Source organism: Acipenser ruthenus, chromosome 23 (assembly GCF_902713425.1).
Source record: "Acipenser ruthenus chromosome 23, fAciRut3.2 maternal haplotype, whole genome shotgun sequence".
Taxonomy (NCBI): Eukaryota; Metazoa; Chordata; class Actinopteri; order Acipenseriformes; family Acipenseridae; genus Acipenser; species Acipenser ruthenus.
Window position 1 is genome coordinate 11,365,863 of NC_081211.1, and position 19,807 is coordinate 11,385,669.

A 19,807-nucleotide genomic window follows, 5' to 3' on the forward strand; every position below is an offset into this window, starting at 1 on the left:
CGGGGGCAGCGGACCCTCGGGAGGCGACGGGGGCAGCGGACCCTCGGGAGGCGACGGGGGCAGCGGACCCTCGGGAGGCGACGGCGGCAGCGGACCCTCGGGAGGCGACGGGGGCAGCGGACCCTCGGGAGGCGACGGCGGCAGCGGACCCTCGGGAGGCGACGGGGGCAGCGGACCCTCAGGAGACGACGGGGGCAGCGGACCCTCGGGAGGTGACGGGGGCAGCAGGAGCAGATAGAAGACAGAGATGGACCAATGGCTGTGGTACGACCCCGAGCCGTCACGGAACCGGTGGGACGGCGGACTGGAGGATCTCCTCGGTGACTTGGAGGAGCGAGGCTGGTGCCTTGCCTGCGGGGAGTTCGGGCACCAGGTGGCGTGCTGCCCCTTCCAGGAGGAAGGGGACCTACTGCCTTCCCGAAAACGAAAGCGGAGGAGGGGTGGCCGTTCGAGGAGGCTAGCGAAGGAGTCTGGATAACCTCCAGTGTGTGAGATAGGGGGCCTACCGCTGCCGCCGCCTGAGAGAGCGCCGCTGCTGCCGCCGCCTGAGAGAGGGCCCAGAACTGCCCCAGACCGGCAGGCTCCGATTCAAGTCTGGGGAAGCAAAAACACAACTGGGACGGCAGGAACCGTTCTTCCTCAAAAAACCAAACCAAACCCCAGTTGTTTTAAATGTGGGTTTGTTGTTTGTTCTCGTTGCAGTTTGCTGCCGTGTTGTCTGCGTTTACAAGCTGTACTTTGTTTTGTGCTGTAAATAAATATTCGGCATGTTAATGTATTACGAGTCTAATACACAGTATATGTGTGTCTATATGTATAGATGTAAATGTTTTGTATTGCATGTAGAGTTCTTCAGTATATATGTATAGATGTAAATGTTTTGTATTGCATGTAGAGTTCTTCAGTATATATGTAAAGGTTTTGTATTACATGTAGAGTTCTTCAGTATATATGTAAAGGTTTTGCATTGCATGTAGAGTTCTTCAGTATATATGTAAAGGTTTTGCATTGCATGTAGAGTTCTTCAGTATATATGTAAAGGTTTTGTATTACATGTAGAGTTCTTCAGTATAGATGTATATATGTAAAGGTTTTGTATTGGATAGTTCTTCACCTCACTGCTCCTCGGTAGCATTGTTCCAAGGAGTTTACACCCAATATAAACAATCTACATTTATTCTTCGTTGTCTCTCTATTCTTTGATTTTTTGTGTCGATGCACATTATTATTAACGTCAATTTCAAACATTTCTGTACTTTTACAAGAAACACGCAAAACTCTTGCATCACCATTAACTCACTGTGCTTCATGCAGTCGAATGAAACCCGCTGAATAATGTGACGTTAACATATTGAATAAAACACTGCTTTGTAGTTTTCCAGATACTTAACAAAAAAAACTGACAAATTAAAAAATGGGACATTTCAAAATCTAACATGAAATACTACTGTACTGTTATTGTGGCTTCCGGTAGACTTTTGCAGTATCATTTTGTCGATTCTTTTGATTACACGATGTTAAATAAAATATCTACATTGTGTTCAGATAGGTTTTCTTTTTTTTTTTTTATATGTCAATCCTAAAAATGTTTTTTTTTTTGGTGCAAAACATTTGACCTGAGCTGCAGATTTCACTTTGGCTTCAGAACTAGAAACAAACAGCAATTACAAAAATAAAGCCTTTGGTAAAAAAAAAAAAGCGGTCTTTCCTGCAGGGGGCGCTAGGCGAATGCAGTCCCTAAAGAGCTGTTTTTTTGAGCTGGAGCTCTGCTTATTATACTCAATATATATGCTGTGGTTCCTGCCTCTGTCCCCTCACCCTATACTGGCTAGTCGCAGCCCATGCTTGGGTGATGTCACTCCAGTCGTCAGTCACTTTAAGGTTCGCTTCCTGTGGAGTGTTTTTAACACGTGCTTCGGATCTGTTTTTTGTGACGCAGCTCAGTTTGCAGACGTCAGGTTTGAGGAGTTTTGCCGGTGATGGGATCTTCACGGTGAACTCCATGTTACACGGCAACTGAAATCCGTGAAAAAATAAATAAAACAAAACACCGCCGTAGTCACACGCGACATCTTCAAGCTGTGATCTAGGTCAGGATAAAAACTAGAAACAGCTTTTTAAAGGAATTCCAATACAAACCTTCCACACCAATGAGAACAGGGAGTAACTTCAGTATGAGAGAACAAACTTTACTCAACCTGTTAAAAAAAAAAAAACATTTGGTAAGCCTCTTGAAAACAATCAATTAAATAAATAATAATAATAATAATAAAAAAAACATTTCTAAAAGACAACCAAATACTCAAAGTATTTTCTAAAACCGTTTAGACTTTAAGAACGTAAAAAAAATAACCCAACAAAAACACACACACAGAAGCACCTGACCACTGCAGCTCAGTGACTGGTGAATATTTTTGCGCTGCTCTCTTTGTCGTGTGTCTGCGGGTGCCTCTTGTGCAGTCTCAGCTCCTGGGGGGGTCGCAGGGCAGCTTCTGGCTTTCCTTCCACCCCGAGCTCTCAATTACTTAATTGCTCTAAATTATTTGACAAATTGGACACATTAAACACTTCTCTCTCCCCGGCCTCACAATGTTTCACAGCTCGTGCACACTTTGAATCAAGGGCATTTTTTTTTTTAAACTGTCAATTTAAAAGACCTTGAAAAAAAAAATTCTTATTAAAAAGGAGTCATGTAGCAGACGCTTTTGTCCAAAGCGACTTACAGAGACCAGGGGGTGAGCGATGCATCACAACTGCTGCTGCTGCAGAGTCACTCACAAGGATGTCCGATTGAACAAATAAGTTAGAAGAATGAAGTGAAACTCAAGCGCTCAAGTTGGAATGAAAACCTGGAGGATTGGAGTTTGACGGCCCTGCTCTGGCGGTGTGTCTCCCAGCGGGTTTACAGGTCCTTGGGGTGGGCGGTGTGTCTCCAGCGGGGTTACAGGTCCTTGGGGTTGGCGGTGTGTCTCCAGCGGGGTTACAGGTCCTTGGGGTTGACGGTGTAGCGAGAAGCTCCCCTCCAGCCCAGCCTGGCCCTGCGGGGGTTCCTTCCAGACTGCAGCTCCCGGTGAGTCAGCATGATGAGCCGGCTGAAACAGGGCCCGCACACGATGTCAGAGACAGGAGAGGAGAGGAGAGACAGAGAGACACAGAGCAGGGCAGCGGGGCTTCACAGTGCAGCTAGATGTCAAGCAGAGCAAAAAGCACAGCATTACGCAGACAGGGAGAGAGAGAGAGAACGGGGAAGGGATGCGTAACCAGGCACGGGTGCAAACTGCAGATACAGAGAGACAACAGATTGTCAGGAAGATCTTTGTAACGACGGACAGTGGCAGACACACAGTCCAGAGCGAGTGAAAGGAGTGAGCGGTGAAGCGGTCAGGTGTCTCGGGTGAGTTCACTTACTTGATCTGTGAGAGCTCCTCTATGAGTCCGCACACCAGCTCGCTGGCGTCCTCGTAGTCCTGCAGAGACTGGGACCGGGGCCTCCCTGAAGACAAGAACACAGAGCAGCACTGAAACAGCCAGCCAGCCAGCCACTGCAGCTCTAAAGCCAGCCAGACACTGCAGCCATAATAGCAGCACAGCAGCATTTCATGTTAGATTTCTAAATGTCAAATTTGTCGTCAGTTTTTCGTTAAGTACATGGGAAAACTACAAAGCGGTGGTGTGTAACTCAATATGTGAACGTAACGTTATTCAGCAGGTTTCATCTGACTTTACGCAGCAAATTGAGTTCGTTCTATAGGGGAACCACACCTGTATAGAGGCACCGGGGGCGATCCCCCATCCTCTGCTGAATGCTTCATTGTAAAACCTTCAGCAGCCTTCTGTTCAAAAAGACGACTTCTAATCTAAACGCTTTCTCACTGGATTTGAGTTTTTCTTTCAGCGTTTCAATGTTAAAGCGCTTCGTAGCGGTTGCTAGTCATGGGGTGACCGCCAGAGAATTACCTTCTTAACAAAAGGACACAAACACTCCATTCAAACACACTAATGGAGGACAGATGTTTGAAAACGTCCCCCCTCCCTCCCTCTCCGCTTACCCCAGTGTGATCTCGTGGAGCTGCAAGTCCGAGATGGAGCCAATGGAGAGAGGCAGCTCCAGGGCAGAACCACCGGACTCTGTCCCAAGGACGGGGAGCGGAGCCGGGAGCGAGCAGGAGTCAGGGAAGCACTGCAACACACAGAGGAGATTCTTACAGAGAGATAGAGGCTGCCTGGAAACCATGGCAAACTCAGGGTTATAATCCTGAGGGGGGGGAGACTGACTGACTGCTAAAACACCAGGAGAAACTTTAATAAGGGACCATGTTAATATGACTCTGACTGACTGATCCGCTGCCCACAGTAAACGCCGGTCACTCACCTGCGTGGAGCAGTCGTGCAGAAACTCAGAGTCCCACTCGCTGTGATCCTCGCACCGTGTGGCCCCCGCGTCCTCTCTCTCAGACTCGGGGCTCGCCCGGGCAGCAGCTGGGGTAAAGGGGTGGGGTCCCCCCTCCTCTCGATCCTGGGCGGCTGAGGCAGGGTTTGTCAGTCCACCTGCCCCAGCTGCTCCCTGGAGACTTCCAGCCGCCTCGGTGTGAGTCAGATCAGAGCAGGCTGTCTCAGTGCACACTAGCGCGGTCGTCACCTCCATCTTCCCAGCAGCAGCAGCAGCAGCACTGGTGGCAGGCTTGCACCGCCTTGACCGCTCCGCCCCCTTAGCCTTGCGCTGCCCAGCCCCCGCGTCGCTCGAGTCTTCCATCTCCAGCACGGAAGCGGCGAAGCGGGATTCCCAGTCCCTCTCCTCCAGCACGCACGGGTTCACGTACACGGCTGCTGGTTTGGATTCTGCTGCTGCTGCTGCTGCACTGGATGATGACGTTGATAGTTTGTTGTTCTCTGAAAGCTTTATTTGTCCCCAGTCGCTTCCCTCTCCCTCTCCGAAGCTCTGCGATGCTTTTAACTCTTCCGTCTCGGTTCTTCTCTGTGAATGGCTTTGCTGGGTTTTTCTCATGAAATCCTTCTCGTTCATTTCAGGGCCCGCCTCCTCACTGCCTGGGATTTGCCTGCCTGCTGCCGATTCCGCGTCCTCATTCCCAAGCCGGATCCGGGATCGCCCCGTGCAGCTCCGAGGGGACCAGGAGGCAGCAGAGGCACGAGGCGGCGGCGTTGTTCCGGATCCCAGATTCGGGAAAACTTGCGAGCCCTTCTCCATCGCGACTCCTCGCCCCTGCCTGGGGATCACCCCTTTGCAGATCCTCGTAGATTCTTCTCTCTCAGGAACGGAGGCTGCTGCTGCTGCTGCTGGCAGGGCAGGGGGCTCTCCGGGGGTTCCGCAGTGGGAATGTGGGGGTGCAGGCTGAGCCCCAGCTTCGTTGCAAGGCTCCGCCACCCCCTTTCCCTGCAGATTGGCCGATGTTTCAGCCTGTGTCTGGGGGTAAGTCTCAACATGTTTCGGCTTGGCTGACTCGGACTGCTTCCCCCCCTCTGTAAACACAGCCTCCGCGCTCCCTAATAAACAGGCTAGCCCTCCCTGTGGACTACCAGCAACACCACCGCCCTGCATTTCTGTACCCTCCAACCCCAGAGAGGCTTTTAATCCAGGGGTCCCGCACCCCTCGGAATGGGGTAGGTGCTCCTGCCCCCCCTCTCCTGCCCCCCCTTGCTCCGTTACAGTGGGCTGCTGCCTCTCTGGATCTGCCTCCTGTCTCTGCTCTCCCGAAGTGCTGGCTTTGTGGTTCGGCCCGTGCGCTCCCCCGTGACTGTGGAGGGTGGCGTCTCCCTGCCCCGGCCCTTCCCCTGCCCCCTTGTGCTGGTCCGAAGTGGTATCCTCCGGCGCGCTGGGCTGGGCGACATCATCATCATCCTCATCATCATCGCAGGATGAGCCCGCAGTGGAGGAGCGGCCCGGGAGGATATTCTGAAAACGCAAGCACAGCAGACAGCAGTTCACTAAAACAAGGAAAGCAACTTCAAAATATATTTTATTACTTAAAATAGTCTGAACTGACCCCACTCCTGCCCTCCCGCCCGCCACCTTCTTACCCTTCATATGGCGTCTGCAGTATAGAAAACTAATGCAATTACTGAAATACTGTTTTTGTTACAGGGATCCTTATGGGCCGATAGTGTCCATCTGTTATTATTAATTATTAATTTAGCAGACGCTTTTATCCAAAGTGACTTAGAGACTAGGGGGTGAGCTATGCTTCATCAACAACTGCTGCTGCTGCAGAGTCACTTCCAATAGGACCTTGTTTGTTTCACGTCTCATCTGGAGGATGTCTGTCTGTCTGTCTGTCACTCTACATGGTGAGCACGATCACTGCTCCTGATTTCACACCGGTCTCCACCCATCTTGTATCACACGCTCCTGAGCCTCCTTTCAGGTTGCTTTGGGCTGTAACCCCGATACAAACGCTCAGTTTAACACCAGTGCAATTAGGAGGGATATGTCCTTGTTTGGTTAAGGTGTGTTTTTTTCTTTTTAATATATAAACGTTTTACCCGAGCCCAGGTGCTGCTCTTCAGTTCTAGTTGCCCTGCCACAGACACGCTGTTATTGCAGAGTCCAGCCGCACAAGTCTTTATAGAAGCAGGAGCCTCGGACACGCTGTTATTACAGAGTCCAGCCGCACGAGTCTTTACAGAAGCGGGAGCCTCGGACACGCTGTTATTACAGAGTCCAGCCGCACGAGTCTTTACAGAAGCGGGAGCCTCGGACACGCTGTTATTACAGAGTCCAGCTGCACGAGTCTTTACAGAAGCGGGAGCCTCGGACACGCTGTTATTACAGAGTCCAGCCGCACAAGTCTTTACAGAAGCAGGAGCCTCGGACACGCTGTTATTACAGAGTCCAGCCGCACGAGTCTTTACAAAAGCGGGAGCCTCGGACACGCTGTTATTACAGAGTCCAGCCGCGCGAGTCTTTATAGAAGCGGGAGCCTCGGACACGCTGTTATTACAGAGTCCAGCCGCGCGAGTCTTTATAGAAGCGGGAGCCTCGGACACGCTGTTATTACAGAGTCCAGCCGCGCGAGTCTTTATAGAAGCGGGAGCCTCAGACACGCTGTTATTACAGAGTCCAGCCGCGCGAGTCTTTATAGAAGCGGGAGCCTCAGACACGCTGTTATTACAGAGTCCAGCCGCGCGAGTCTTTATAGAAGCGGGAGCCTCGGACACGCTGTTATTACAGAGTCCAGCCGCGCGAGTCTTTATAGAAGCGGGAGCCTCGGACACGCTGTTATTACAGAGTCCAGCCGCGCGAGCACGCTGTTATTACAGAGTCCAGCCGCGCGAGTCTTTATAGAAGCGGGAGCCTCAGACACGCTGTTATTACAGAGTCCAGCCGCGCGAGTCTTTATAGAAGCGGGAGCCTCGGACACGCTGTTATTACAGAGTCCAGCCGCGCGAGCACGCTGTTATTACAGAGTCCAGCCGCGCGAGTCTTTATAGAAGCGGGAGCCTCGGACACGCTGTTATTACAGAGTCCAGCCGCACGAGTCTCTACAGAAGCGGGAGCCTCGGACACGCTGTTATTACAGAGTCCAGCCGCGCGAGTCTCTACAGAAGCGGGAGCCTCGGACACGCTGTTATTACAGAGTCCAGCCGTGCGAGTCTTTACAGAAGTGGGAGCCTCGGACACGCTGTTATTACAGAGTCCAGCCGCGCGAGTCTTTACAGAAGCGGGAGCCTCGGACACGCTGTTATTAGAGTCCAGCCGCGCGAGTCTTTATAGAAGCGGGAGCCTCAGACACACTTATTATAAAAAGTGTTCATGTATTTGATACAGATGTATTTTTTTTATATGTATATATTATACAATTATAACAGAATTATAGGGCAGCTGGCTCTTTGAGCTAAATATATATTATTTATATTAAGGAGTTAGCCACACTAGCGGCTAGTTTCACAGACCCTGATTAGCGCTCCACGGGGGCTGTGAAACTAGCCGTTAGGGATTTTTGCAAACAGAAGCAATTCATAGGTCCTCAGAGTCAAGGGTACTATTTTATTTTCCCCCTTCCCCCATTTGAAAAGTTTTTACTGGAAAAAAAAAATAAAAAAAACACACACACAACCTTGCAAATCTATCTGTAAATGTGGTTCTGGTGGTTTAAATGCTAAAACAACCATTACAAACAGAAGGATGGATCTATTCAAAACGTGTATTTACAGCCTGAGTGTTAAAATAATGAATAAATCCATTGAAATATGAATAATGAAATGCCTACCTGGGTTAACGGTAAGAAGCAGTCCTTCACTCCAGGGCTGAGTTTGTGAGCGCCGTCTCCCCCCTCACTCTCTGACCTGCTTTAGAAAGGATAAGAAAGCTGGGTTAACATGCCAGATATTAAGAGTTCAGCCGCAGTCCAAGTGTAAAACGTTTAGAAATGTTCCTAAAGCATGGTCAGATAGATAATGCACGTCAAAGTTTCACAGCGTTCGGTGGCTGCAGAGCCTCTAATGCAGTCACGAATGTGTTTCTCCAGCTGTGTGAGGACCGCGAGACAAAAAACACTCTGAACTTAATTTGAGGAAGCTACCGAAACACTTAGAGAAAAAAAAAACACCACACAGACTGCTGGTATGAATCCATTTGTATCCAGTAGAAGCTGTAGTGTTTTAAAGGTGCAGCTCGCTTTGTCGTTGACGCTCTCAGTGCAGATCTACACTCTCGCTGACGTTGTCAGTTAAGCTATAGGTTCCAGTGGGGAGAGGACGATAGTGTTTGAAGCAGCAGGAAGCGTGCAGTGTAAAGCTGTGACAACACGAAGGCACTTTTTTTTTTTTTTTCCAAGAACGGCGGTTTTGAACCCTGGTTCCAGGAGCCCTAGTTTGTCTCCCTGTCCCGTACCTACCTGCGACTCCTCTCTCCTCTGCGCTGCTCTGGGCAGCGCGGTCATCCTCACAGTGCAGTTCCGCTTGCTGACCACAATAGGGACTTCACTTAAAAGGCTACCTCGGCTGGTGGCACTTCCAAAATAAAATAAAATAAATAATGAGTTCAAATTGCCATGGTCCAGGAAGTTAAACAGAATATTAAATCATCAAACACACAGTGGGAATGATGAAACAAGTCACCCACACGTTTCTTTATTTTGCTTTTGTGTTTAATAAACAGACTGCGCTGTGTCAACTTGCCGCGCGCGCTGCTGCGAGTACAGTTTTGAAACGATACAAAAAAAAAAAGTTGAATATAAAATATTAAAACCTGGACGATTTTACATTTTTACTGTTTGTGACCGGGATAAAAAAATAAAATAAAATTGAAGGCTGGAAAGTGACAGCTCCAGTTTCCCCGGGACGCCTGGTAGCGCGGCCTGGCTTAGGGATGCGCTTATTAGAGAAATGAAAACTAAACTATAGCAAAGAAACAACGAACACACGTCATTTAAATCTACAACTTATTACGTGCTGCCGTTACTTAATAAAAACCTGAATCAAATATCAGCCAAATCGACTCTTTATTTCCTACTCATTTTTAGACAAGATGAATCAATGTACTGTATGTCATAACATTAATTTAATTAAATAACTCATACAGCTTTTACACACACACACACACATATATAGTACTGTGCAAAAGTTTTAGGCAGGTGTGAAAAAATGCTGTAAAGTAAGAATGCTTTCAAAAATAAACATGTTAATAGATTATATTTATCAATTAACTAAATGCAAAGTGAGTGAACAGAAGAAAAATCTAAATCAAATCCATATTTGGTGTGACCACCCTTTGCCTTCAAAACAGCATCAATTCTTCTAGGTACACTTGCACAAAGTCAGGGATTTTGTAGGCATATAGTCAGGTGTATGATTAAACAATTATACCAAACAGGTGCTAATGATCATCAATTCAATATGTAGGTTGAAACACAATCATTAACTGAAACAGAAACAGCTGTGTAGGAGGAATAAAACTGGGTGAGGAACAGCCAAACTCAGCTAACAAGGTGAGGTTGCTGAAGACAGTTTACTGTCAAAAGTCATACACCATGGCAAGACTGAGCACAGCAACAAGACACAAGGTAGTTATACTGCATCAGCAAGGTCTCTCCCAGGCAGAAATTTCAAGGCAGACAGGGGTTTCCAGATGTGCTGTCCAAGCTCTTTTGAAGAAGCACAAAGAAACGGGCAACGTTGAGGACCGTAGACGCAGTGGTCGGCCAAGGAAACTTACTGCAGCAGATGAAAGACACATCATGCTTACTTCCCTTCGCAATCGGAAGATGTCCAGCAGTGCCATCAGCTCAGAATTGGCAGAAAACAGTGGGACCTTGGTACACCCATCTACTGTCCGGAGAAGTCTGGTCAGAAGTGGCCTTCATGGAAGACTTGCGGCCAAAAAGCCATACCTCCGACGTGGAAACAAGGCCAAGCGACTCAACTATACACGAAAACACAGGAACTGGGGTGCAGAAAAATGGCAGCAGGTGCTCTGGACTAATGATTCAAAATTTGAAATATTTGGCTGTAGCAGAAGGCAGTTTGTTTGCCGAAGGGCTGGAGAGCGGTACACGAATGAGTGTCTGCAGGCAACAGTGAAGCATGGCGGAGGTTCCTTGCTAGTTTGGGGCTGCATTTCTGCAAATGGAGTTGGGGATTTGGTCAGAATTAATGGTCTCCTCAATGCTGAGAAGTACAGGCAGATACTTATCCATCACGCAATACCATCAGGGAGGCATCTGATTGGCCCCAAATTTATTCTGCAGCATGACAACGACCCCAAACATACAGCGAAAGTCATTAAGAACTATCTTCAGCGTAAAGAAGAACAAGGAGTCCTGGAAGTGATGGTATGGCCCCCACAGAGCCCTGATCTCAACATCATCGAGTCTGTCTGGGATTACATGAAGAGAGAGAAGCAACTGAGGCTGCCTAAATCCACAGAAGAACTGTGGTTAGTTCTCCAAGATGTTTGGGCCAACCTACCTGCCGAGTTCCTTCAAAAACTGTGTGCAAGTGTACCTAGAAGAATTGATGCTGTTTTGAAGGCAAAGGGTGGTCACACCAAATATTGATTTGATGTAGATTTTTCTTCTGTTCACTCACTTTGCATTTTATTAATTGATAAATATAAACTATTAACATGTCTATTTTTGAAAGCATTCTTACTTTACAGCATTTTTTCACACCTGCCTAAAACTTTTGCACAGTACTGTATATATGTATAATTTTTGTATAACTACAATTCTTGAATAACAACAACTTTACTGCGCTGTGTTTATTTTTCTTTTTAAACAGCTGAAGGGCTTTTGCCCGAAACGTCATGAAAATAAAAGATGTTTTGATCTGCTAAACATTGTGTACATTTTTAAGAAACCTGTTGTACACTGCCATTATTATTATTATTATTATTATTATTATTATTATTATTATTATTATTATTATTATTATTATTATTATTATCTTACCGTCAGCTCTTCTCACGCGACAGTGTGGAGACGACGCGAGGCGCGCGCCTTTTCTCATCCCCGCTCAAAATTTAAACAAAACGCGCGCTCTCTTTCACCTCACTGCGAAGGTGCCCGAGCCGCAATGCCATGTGGGATTTGTAGTTTTTACACATACCAAAACAGATATTGTTTTTAATAGCATTATGTTTTGCCTATACTTACACATCAGTATTACTAAAACTGTTCTTTGGGGATTATTAAGCTTCAGATTTAAAATGCATATTTCTTTAGGAGCCGTACTAACCCGGGCAACCCGCTGAATTCGACAGTGAGGGCAACACTTAAAGCAAAGCGTTCGGTTTGGACGACACTGGTGGCACTACCGTAAAGCACAGTGTTAACGTTGCGCAGTTACGTAAAGGGAAATCTAGTACTGTACATATATATATATATATATATATATATATATATATATATATATATATATATATATATATATATATATATATAGTCCTAGTCCCCCTGTTCAGAGCTGCGCTTGCTCAGCTCAGTTAATTCGGAAGCGGTTCTGTAGTTACAGATATTACGGAAGCGCATTACTACCATACATACATACATACATACATACATAAAATAAATACACAAATAAATAAATAAATCAAAAACATAAAAATAAATAAACACGTATTTCAGTGACAGGTAATTATCACGTAAATACGTGACAGAGTAACACCTAATTACGAGAAATGAAATTATCACGTAACCACGTGTTAAAAAAATGATCACGTAATTGCGTGATAGGGGTCACTTATGAGGCTTTTTTTTACGCCTGTGTTGTTTGAGTTGATGCGCTGCATTTATTTAATTTAACAACAGTTTATACACCAGCATAAACATTCTGCATGGAGAGATGTGATCGCACAGTTTCGTTTTTCAAAGCTGGTAAAGGATTTACTCGTGAGTCAGGGCAGTACATGTGCTTATTAGAGTGATTGTATCCTACTTACGACTCAAACAACACGGGTGTAAAAAAGCCCCCGTAAGTGACCCCTATCACGCAATTACGTGATAAGTTGTTAACGTGTATTTATGTGAACATGTTCTACTGGTTTAGGGCGTGTTGATTGAGTGAGTTGTTTGCATTGCATCTATGCGGCTATCCAATCACGTTAACCTGCACAGTCACATACATTGAGACTGCACGTCTGCATCCACTGAATTGATTGGAAGTGTACGGCAAAGCTTTGCCAAGTTATACAGATGTGGACATCAATTAGAAACAGTCCCAAAACTCGGTTACCCAAAGGTATCTGGCATTCTTTAATAAAGTCCATATATGCAGCACGCTCGTTGTCATGATATTTGTCCCATCCAGGAATTTATTTTATCAGTACCGAGTCAAAACAAAGAAAACGCGCCTATTCGGGTCTAAAATTCTAACTGTGTTTAAAAAGTAAACAGCAGGCTGTTTGAACCGAGGTAGCTGTGCTTGATTGGACCTGTAGTGCTGATTTAACTTGGCTACAACCGACACAGGAATCATTTTTTTTAAAATCTGCGCTGACTTTCCAGTTCGTTTTCTAAAAGCTGTTGTTTGTTTTACGTTCTGTTCAGCAGCCTCTGTAGTAGCCTTTTGTTTAATGTGGGATTTTGAAGCATATAGTTTGACAACAAAAATAATAATATATTGTAACGGGCACGGCTGGACTGACTCGCCGTTGCCACCTGTCGGCGAATAGGGCGCTGTGCCCGGAGCCAGTCCCCTACATTTGGTTAATGTGTAGCAGAGGATGCTGGGAGTACGAACTATGGTAGGGGAGAAACGGAATTATTGTTGTTGTGTTTATTTGTTTGTTATTGTAAAAGTTCCAGTACTGTTCTATGCATTTCCCTGTAATTGTTATTACCCTTCCGGTGTTGTTTGTTAAGTATGTGAATGTCACCCTGAGAGGCAGAGTAGTGCTCTGGGGTGGGGAAGGGCTGTGTGTGCGTGTTTGGTTGGTTGGCGCTGACTTGCTGTTAGCTGCTTAATAAACTGCATTACCTAAAAGAGCTATTGTGTGCGTGTCTCCATTAATCCCTGTGCTCGCTACAATATATTTAGAATCCTGGAGATAACAGTTTGAACCATTAGCATTGTTTAGCCATCAGTATCAATCTAATTTAATTTAATCTTAAAAAAAAATAATAGTCAACTGCATTTCTTACGTGTTTTTTTCTATACTTTTTTTCTATTTGGAGTCACCCATTGTTTTTTTCAACAACAAAAAAGCACATAGCAAAACGCTGTTTCCCAATTCCTCTTCTATCCAGTAAACCTTTAGGGATTAGGCATGTGATCAAACACACGTTGAAGCACACCCATAACTGCAACATGTACATTTTACATAAACAAAGTTTAAATGTGTATATATTAAGTATTTTTTAGTGTTTAACACACTAAAATAACATTTAGAAAATGTATATTTAATGTGCGTGTAAAATATAATAGACGTTTAAGAACGAGACTGTGTAATATCATCTTAAAAGGTCGTTGTATGTAGGTGATACTACGTGTGTGGACTAAGGTGAATCGCGCTCATTATTAAATTATAAAATATTTAACCGTAGCTGTAAATCGTCATCTATAAAATACATTCATTCCTCAAGGTCAAATATGTAATCACAAGTAATTAAGCCTTGGGTACAATAACGTTACAATACCAGTAGATGTTTGTATTTATTTATTTTGGAAATGAGGTGTATATCTCAATTATTCTTATTATTTGTTTATTTAGTAGACGCCTTTATCCAAGGTTACAAGCCCGTTTCTTTAACCACTGGACCACACAGCCTCCTATTATTATTATTATTATTATTATTATTATTATTATTATTATTATTATTATTATTATTATTATTATTATTATTATTATTATTATTATTATTATTATTTAGTAATTTGGCTGACTTTACTCAAGATGACTTAGAAGTATTAATCATAATTTGTGCAAAATAGTTAACTACAGATGTGATTCATTTTGTATGTGTATAAAAAATAACAAACACACAGGCTACAACTAGTAGTGATTCATTTTATTATTTATTTGTTTGGCAGACTTACACAAGGTTACGTACATAGTAAACTAAGAAGAACTGTAAGAAATTCTGGTGCACAAACTTGTAATCTGAGTGCCTGACAGCGTGAAGCAGCACTCTAGAAAGTACACACCGTCTGGATCATAGATATGGGCAGCAGTGAGGAGTAGTGGTTAGGGCTCTGGACTCTTGACCGGAGGGTTGTGGGTTCAATCAAGGTACTTTACCTAGATTGCTCCAGTAAAAACCCAACTGTATGAATGGGTAACTGTATGTATAAATAATGTGATATCTTGTAACAATTGTAAGTCTCCCTGGATAAGGGCGTCTGCTAAGAAATAAATAATAATAATAGATATATAGCTCTGGTCTGGAGGATGTAACTGGCGCCATTTTGGCTCACACAGAGTTCTTATCATGCATTAAGTAAGAGCAGTGGTGTAGTGGTAAAAAAAAAAGTAGCGGAGCGGTCCCAATGAGAATCAATTAAATAGTTAACGAGGTATTAACAGTTACGCCCACTTTCCATTTAACGCGATTTAATCGGGGTTTTTTTAATAATAATATAACACATATTTTACTTAACAAATTTCTGTAAAATCTCCCCTCTCTATAGAAAATTAAAAGTTGCACTTACCAATCACAGGTTGTTTTTAGTCAACTATAGGAACTGCCACAGAGCGTCAGGGGAGTCGCTGGAAATTGGAGCTGCCACCCGTGTACGGCTGTCATCTGCGGATCGATGATTGTGTCGCAACCAAGTGGTCACATAAGGGCTTGGATTCCACTGTCTCAAAGGGGGTCCATGAAGCTTGATAAACATTAAGGCTGAAGCATGTTTGATTAAAATTTTGGAACGCTGATCAGTTATAATTAAGTTCATTTGGCTGAATCCCCTTTCACATTCAGCAGTACTGCACGGGATCACACGTGTGCAGTTAATAAGTGGAGCTAAATCATCTGGAATTCTTCCGTTGTTCTCCTTAAAATCTCGAAATGCATTTTTGATAATACGTTCATTTAGCTGAAAGCGCCGACACAATCTTTCAACTTCATTTTCGCCATAACCCTGGGGTAGTTCTGCAGGCCAGTGGTGTGGATCCAGGACCAAGAGCTCAGAAAGAAGACTTTCATATTTTTGGCAATTCACCTCGGAAGAAGCCTGAAAGAATAAGCTATTTGAAATTAATGGTAGCATTTCTAAAATGTATTTTCGAAACCTTAACTGTGTATATATATATATATATATATATATATATATATATATATATATATATATATATATATATATATGCGTTTTGTAGTTTTGAGTAGGATTAAATAAAGTAAATAATAAAAGTGAGATTTTGCAGAATACATATACTGTGCGGGAGTGTTTTTCTATTCTTATATTTACATTAGTCTATGCAACTGCGATGAGACTGACAGGAGTGCAGATGTTTATAATTTATTTGTATATACTTCTCAGTTGCAGTTTTATACTACACATGAAACTGAAATTAACGCCCCCCTCTGCTCGTTAATTGCAAACAATTAGGCTAGCTATTAAAATTAAAAAAATCTGTACAAGGTTTATGAACATACCTTCTCATTTGATGCAGTGGTTGTAAAAAGTCGTTCTTTCATATGATTGGCGAGTTTGGTAAGGAATTGTTTATGATTTATTTTTACATGTTTGGGATTCGACGTCAGCACTGTAGATTTAAATGTTCCTTCCATGGCAGCTATCTGCGCTTCAAGAGTCTTTGTACCTACATTCTCATTCATGGATTCAAAAATCCTTACTGTTCTACGTGCCATTTTATCTGCATAAACCAATGTAGTAGTCCGTTTCTGGAGAATCTCTGACAGCAGTGAAAGTTCGTATAAGGCATCGTACATAACTCCGAGGTCAATGAGAAATTCTGGCGAGCACAGCCTTTTCAGTAGACCGCTGTATGTCGCTCTTTCAGCAGAAGTCCGCTTAGAGCTTACGGCAGCTTTAAAATGAGTCGACAGAACTTCAAAACTTTCCCACACAGCGGAGACAGTCCTGAACGAACTGGAAACCCATCTCACATCCAGTACACGACCAATTTTCCTCAAGACAGCATCCAGTTCCTTCGCACAATTTCGGAGTTCTTGCTGATTTAGTGCTGATCTACTGTAGACTGAGTATAGCTTGTCCATGAAAGAATGAAAATGGTTCATGCCAGTAGTCTCAGAAACACTATCGGCAACTGCAAGTTCGAGTCTGTGATTTAGACAGTGCCAGACAACAATGTTGGGGTACATGTCTGAAATTCGTTTTGCCACACCAGATTTTTTCCCAAGCATTACACTTGCACCGTCACTTGCAAATGCAACAAGATTCTTCTGTAAGTATGCATGGTCAAACCCGTGTTTTTGAAGACACTTAGTAAGCGCTAACACTATGGACTCAGCTGACTGATCAAAAAGTTCAACTAACTCCAAAAACATGAAGTGAGGGTCACGTGTCTTGTCTGTCTCGCATTTGAGATGCACAATAAGTGCTGGGGAACCATTCAGAGCTGTTGATTCATCAATTATCACAGCAATTTTTCCATCGATGTGTATTATTCTCTCACAGGCCTTTTTGACCATTTCATCAGAAACGTGGTTGATAATTTGAGTGGCGCTGTATCTGGAATGAAGACCAGTTCCCACATTAACACCATTTATTTCTTGCAGTTCCAGTAAGGCCTGATGATCAGAATAGGGTCGATTTTGTTTTGCAAGGTAGTAAGCAGTAGAAAATATTTTACAGGTAGTTTCGTGATCTCGCCTTTTTGCACTGTCAACACATTTCCCAATAATGTCCTCTGTGTTCTGCTGTAACAATGCAGTGGCCTTGTTATGAGCGCTGGATTTCTTGTGTTCAGCTATCTTTTTTCTCAAAGATCGTAGCTGTTGCTCTCGAGTTTTTCCATTGTACCCAACACTGTAATTTTTCCACTCAGAAGACAGAGAAACACCCTGACTTTTCAAAACTGACAGCGCAGAAACACGTCTACAAACACGACAGCCCAGATTACCATCCGCACAGTCAAGGAAAGTGTAAAGTTGTTTCTTTTCTTCCCATACCTCAGAACTCCAGATGTTTGGCCATGGCTGTTTCTCCGCGCTTTTTTCTTCAACTGCTGTAGGTTCTGGTTCCACTGTAGGTTCTGCTTCTGCCGTACAACAAACGATCTTCTGTTTTTTACTACTATTGCCAAAATATTGTATCAAAGTCTCTTGACGAGTTCGTTTACTACCTCCGAGACCAGACATTTTTGATTTGCGAGTTGTTTTTTATTATTATTAATACCGTTACTAATATCATCACCTCAGTTACGGCCAAGGAACGAACCGCCTCCTTCTCTAATTGATTTGCTAAAAAAAAAAAACTGGAATGACAGCATATTTTAATGGCATAATAATGGACCAATCAAAAGCAGCAACTGTGCTGCTTATTGTGGTGACATCGTTTTTCAGATTACTTGATGTTTTAGCCGACAGCTTGTCTTTATTAAACGTATAGCTAGCTGTCTGTCTGTCGCAAATTCGCACAGCTGGCACAGAGCCGCAGGCAATGCTTACTACAAGTGTTTAGACAAAATTCGAACACGAAAATATTTTAAATATATGTATTTATAAATGTGAACATTTGCAATTGAAAAACATGGATTGAAAAAGTGCCGGAGCGCCGCTCCGCCCCGCTCCGGCTCCACTACACCCCTGAGTAAGAGGGAATTTGGATTCAACATGGCACATACGGTCTTCAGTTTCATAACACTCAACGAGCTGAGAGACAACCCGGTTTCCTTGTTACAACGAACAAATCAGCCAAACTCGAGAGGTAAGGAATCATTTTATGAGTTTTGATGGTAACTCAACGCCTGTGCGCCATGCAGCTTATTCATAGGGTGACTCAAAAGAACCGATTCAATGGGTACTCTGATCCGATTCCCATCGTTCACCTGAGTGAGTCGTTCAAGAAGAACGATTCATTCGCGAACTGCACATCACTAGTGCGGAGAGGACTCCCTTTGTAAAAATATCTTGGGACGTCCAGATTTTCCCGTCCCAGTCTGGCTACCGCTGCGGACTCTTCTGCTATACGGTCGTCACTGGTACTGCGTAGAATTTGATGGCGAATTATCTGCAAGTTAGTTACGGCACCTTCATCAATATGTTCATCAGTACATGCCAATATCTGCCCTATTCTTTCCAACAGCCAATCTACTCGACACAAAATAAAATCGTCATTTAACGACCCACCTTCAACTTGAATTAAATGCTCCCTAATCTTTTCTAGGATAAGACTCCTATAAGTCATATTGCACACATTTGTAACGTATGGAATATTCACAGCATTGAAACTGTACAACAACGACGCTGTAGCCCTGACTGCACACCTCTCCGCACCACTACAAGGGAAAGAGAGGAGATCAGCGAGTCACTTACTGTCCCGCCCATCGAGCATGATTGACGGTAGCTCGAAAAGATTGTGCCAAAATGAAAAGACGAAATAAAAAACAGATATAAAAAACGAAATAAAAAACGAAAAAACGGAATAAAAACATAAAAAACGAAATAAAAAATAAAATAAAAAACGAAATAAAAAACAGATAAAAAACATATAAAAAACGGAATACATAAATAAATAAATATATAAGTAAATAAATAAATAAATAACGAAATAAATAAATAAATAAATAGATAAATTATTAAATATATTTCAGTTTCTACTTATTTATGTATTTATTTCGTTTTATATTTATTTATTTATTTATTTATATTTGTATGTATTTATTTCGTTTTTTATTTATTTAATTATTTATTTCGAATTTTATTTATTTATTTATTTATTTTTTAATTTTGGCACAAATTATCCTCCAGACCTCCACAGCAGCAGAAGAGTCATCAGGCAATGAGACACGCCAAGGAGTGCGCTGCTCTGTGAAACTCGAGGGGCCGCATTATCAAAGCGCTTCCTCCAGCCTTTAATTAACTTCTATTGATTTTAAAAAGGACAAAACATCATGTTAATGTTACACAATGAGAAACTAAACACACTGAGAGTGCTGAAGAGGGCTTGAAATACAGTGTATTACTCAGCTGTTTGGTTCTAGTTTTGTAAAATCAACAGGTGGTTTACCTCTTTAAAATAAATAGGAGTTAATTAAAGACTGGCGTAAAAGCTTTGAAAAGATGTCCTGAGGTGTCTTATTGTGTTAAAAAGCGTCCCATTCCTCAAGAAAACCCTGAGAGGCGTTAGAAAACTAAAGCTCTTTGAATGAAATGCTTTGTATTATATGAATAACTACCCAGTGGAGTGACAGAGCAGGTTAATAAAC

General features: G+C 43.4%; 1 protein-coding gene across 1 annotated transcript; it reads right to left on the reverse strand.

The window, feature by feature from the left end:
- Positions 1-14,909: 14,909 nt before the first annotated feature.
- Positions 14,910-17,822, reverse strand: LOC131699751 (E3 SUMO-protein ligase KIAA1586-like). Its single transcript, XM_058997755.1, has 2 exons — positions 16,050-17,822; positions 14,910-15,627 (listed from the first exon to the last, which is right to left on the reverse strand). Exons 1-2 carry the CDS (start codon positions 17,736-17,738, stop codon positions 15,127-15,129), a joined length of 2,190 nt encoding a protein of 729 aa, XP_058853738.1. The 5' UTR covers positions 17,739-17,822; the 3' UTR covers positions 14,910-15,126.
- Positions 17,823-19,807: the final 1,985 nt, after the last annotated feature.

Coding starts and splice junctions, on each gene's coding strand:
- LOC131699751 (XM_058997755.1), bottom strand. CDS start 17,738: ATGTCTGGTCTCGGAGGTAGTAAACGAACTCGTCAAGAGACTTTGATA. Junction 15,628..16,049: donor CCACTGCATCAAATGAGAAG/GTATGTTCATAA, acceptor TTATTCTTTCAG/GCTTCTTCCGAGGTGAATTG.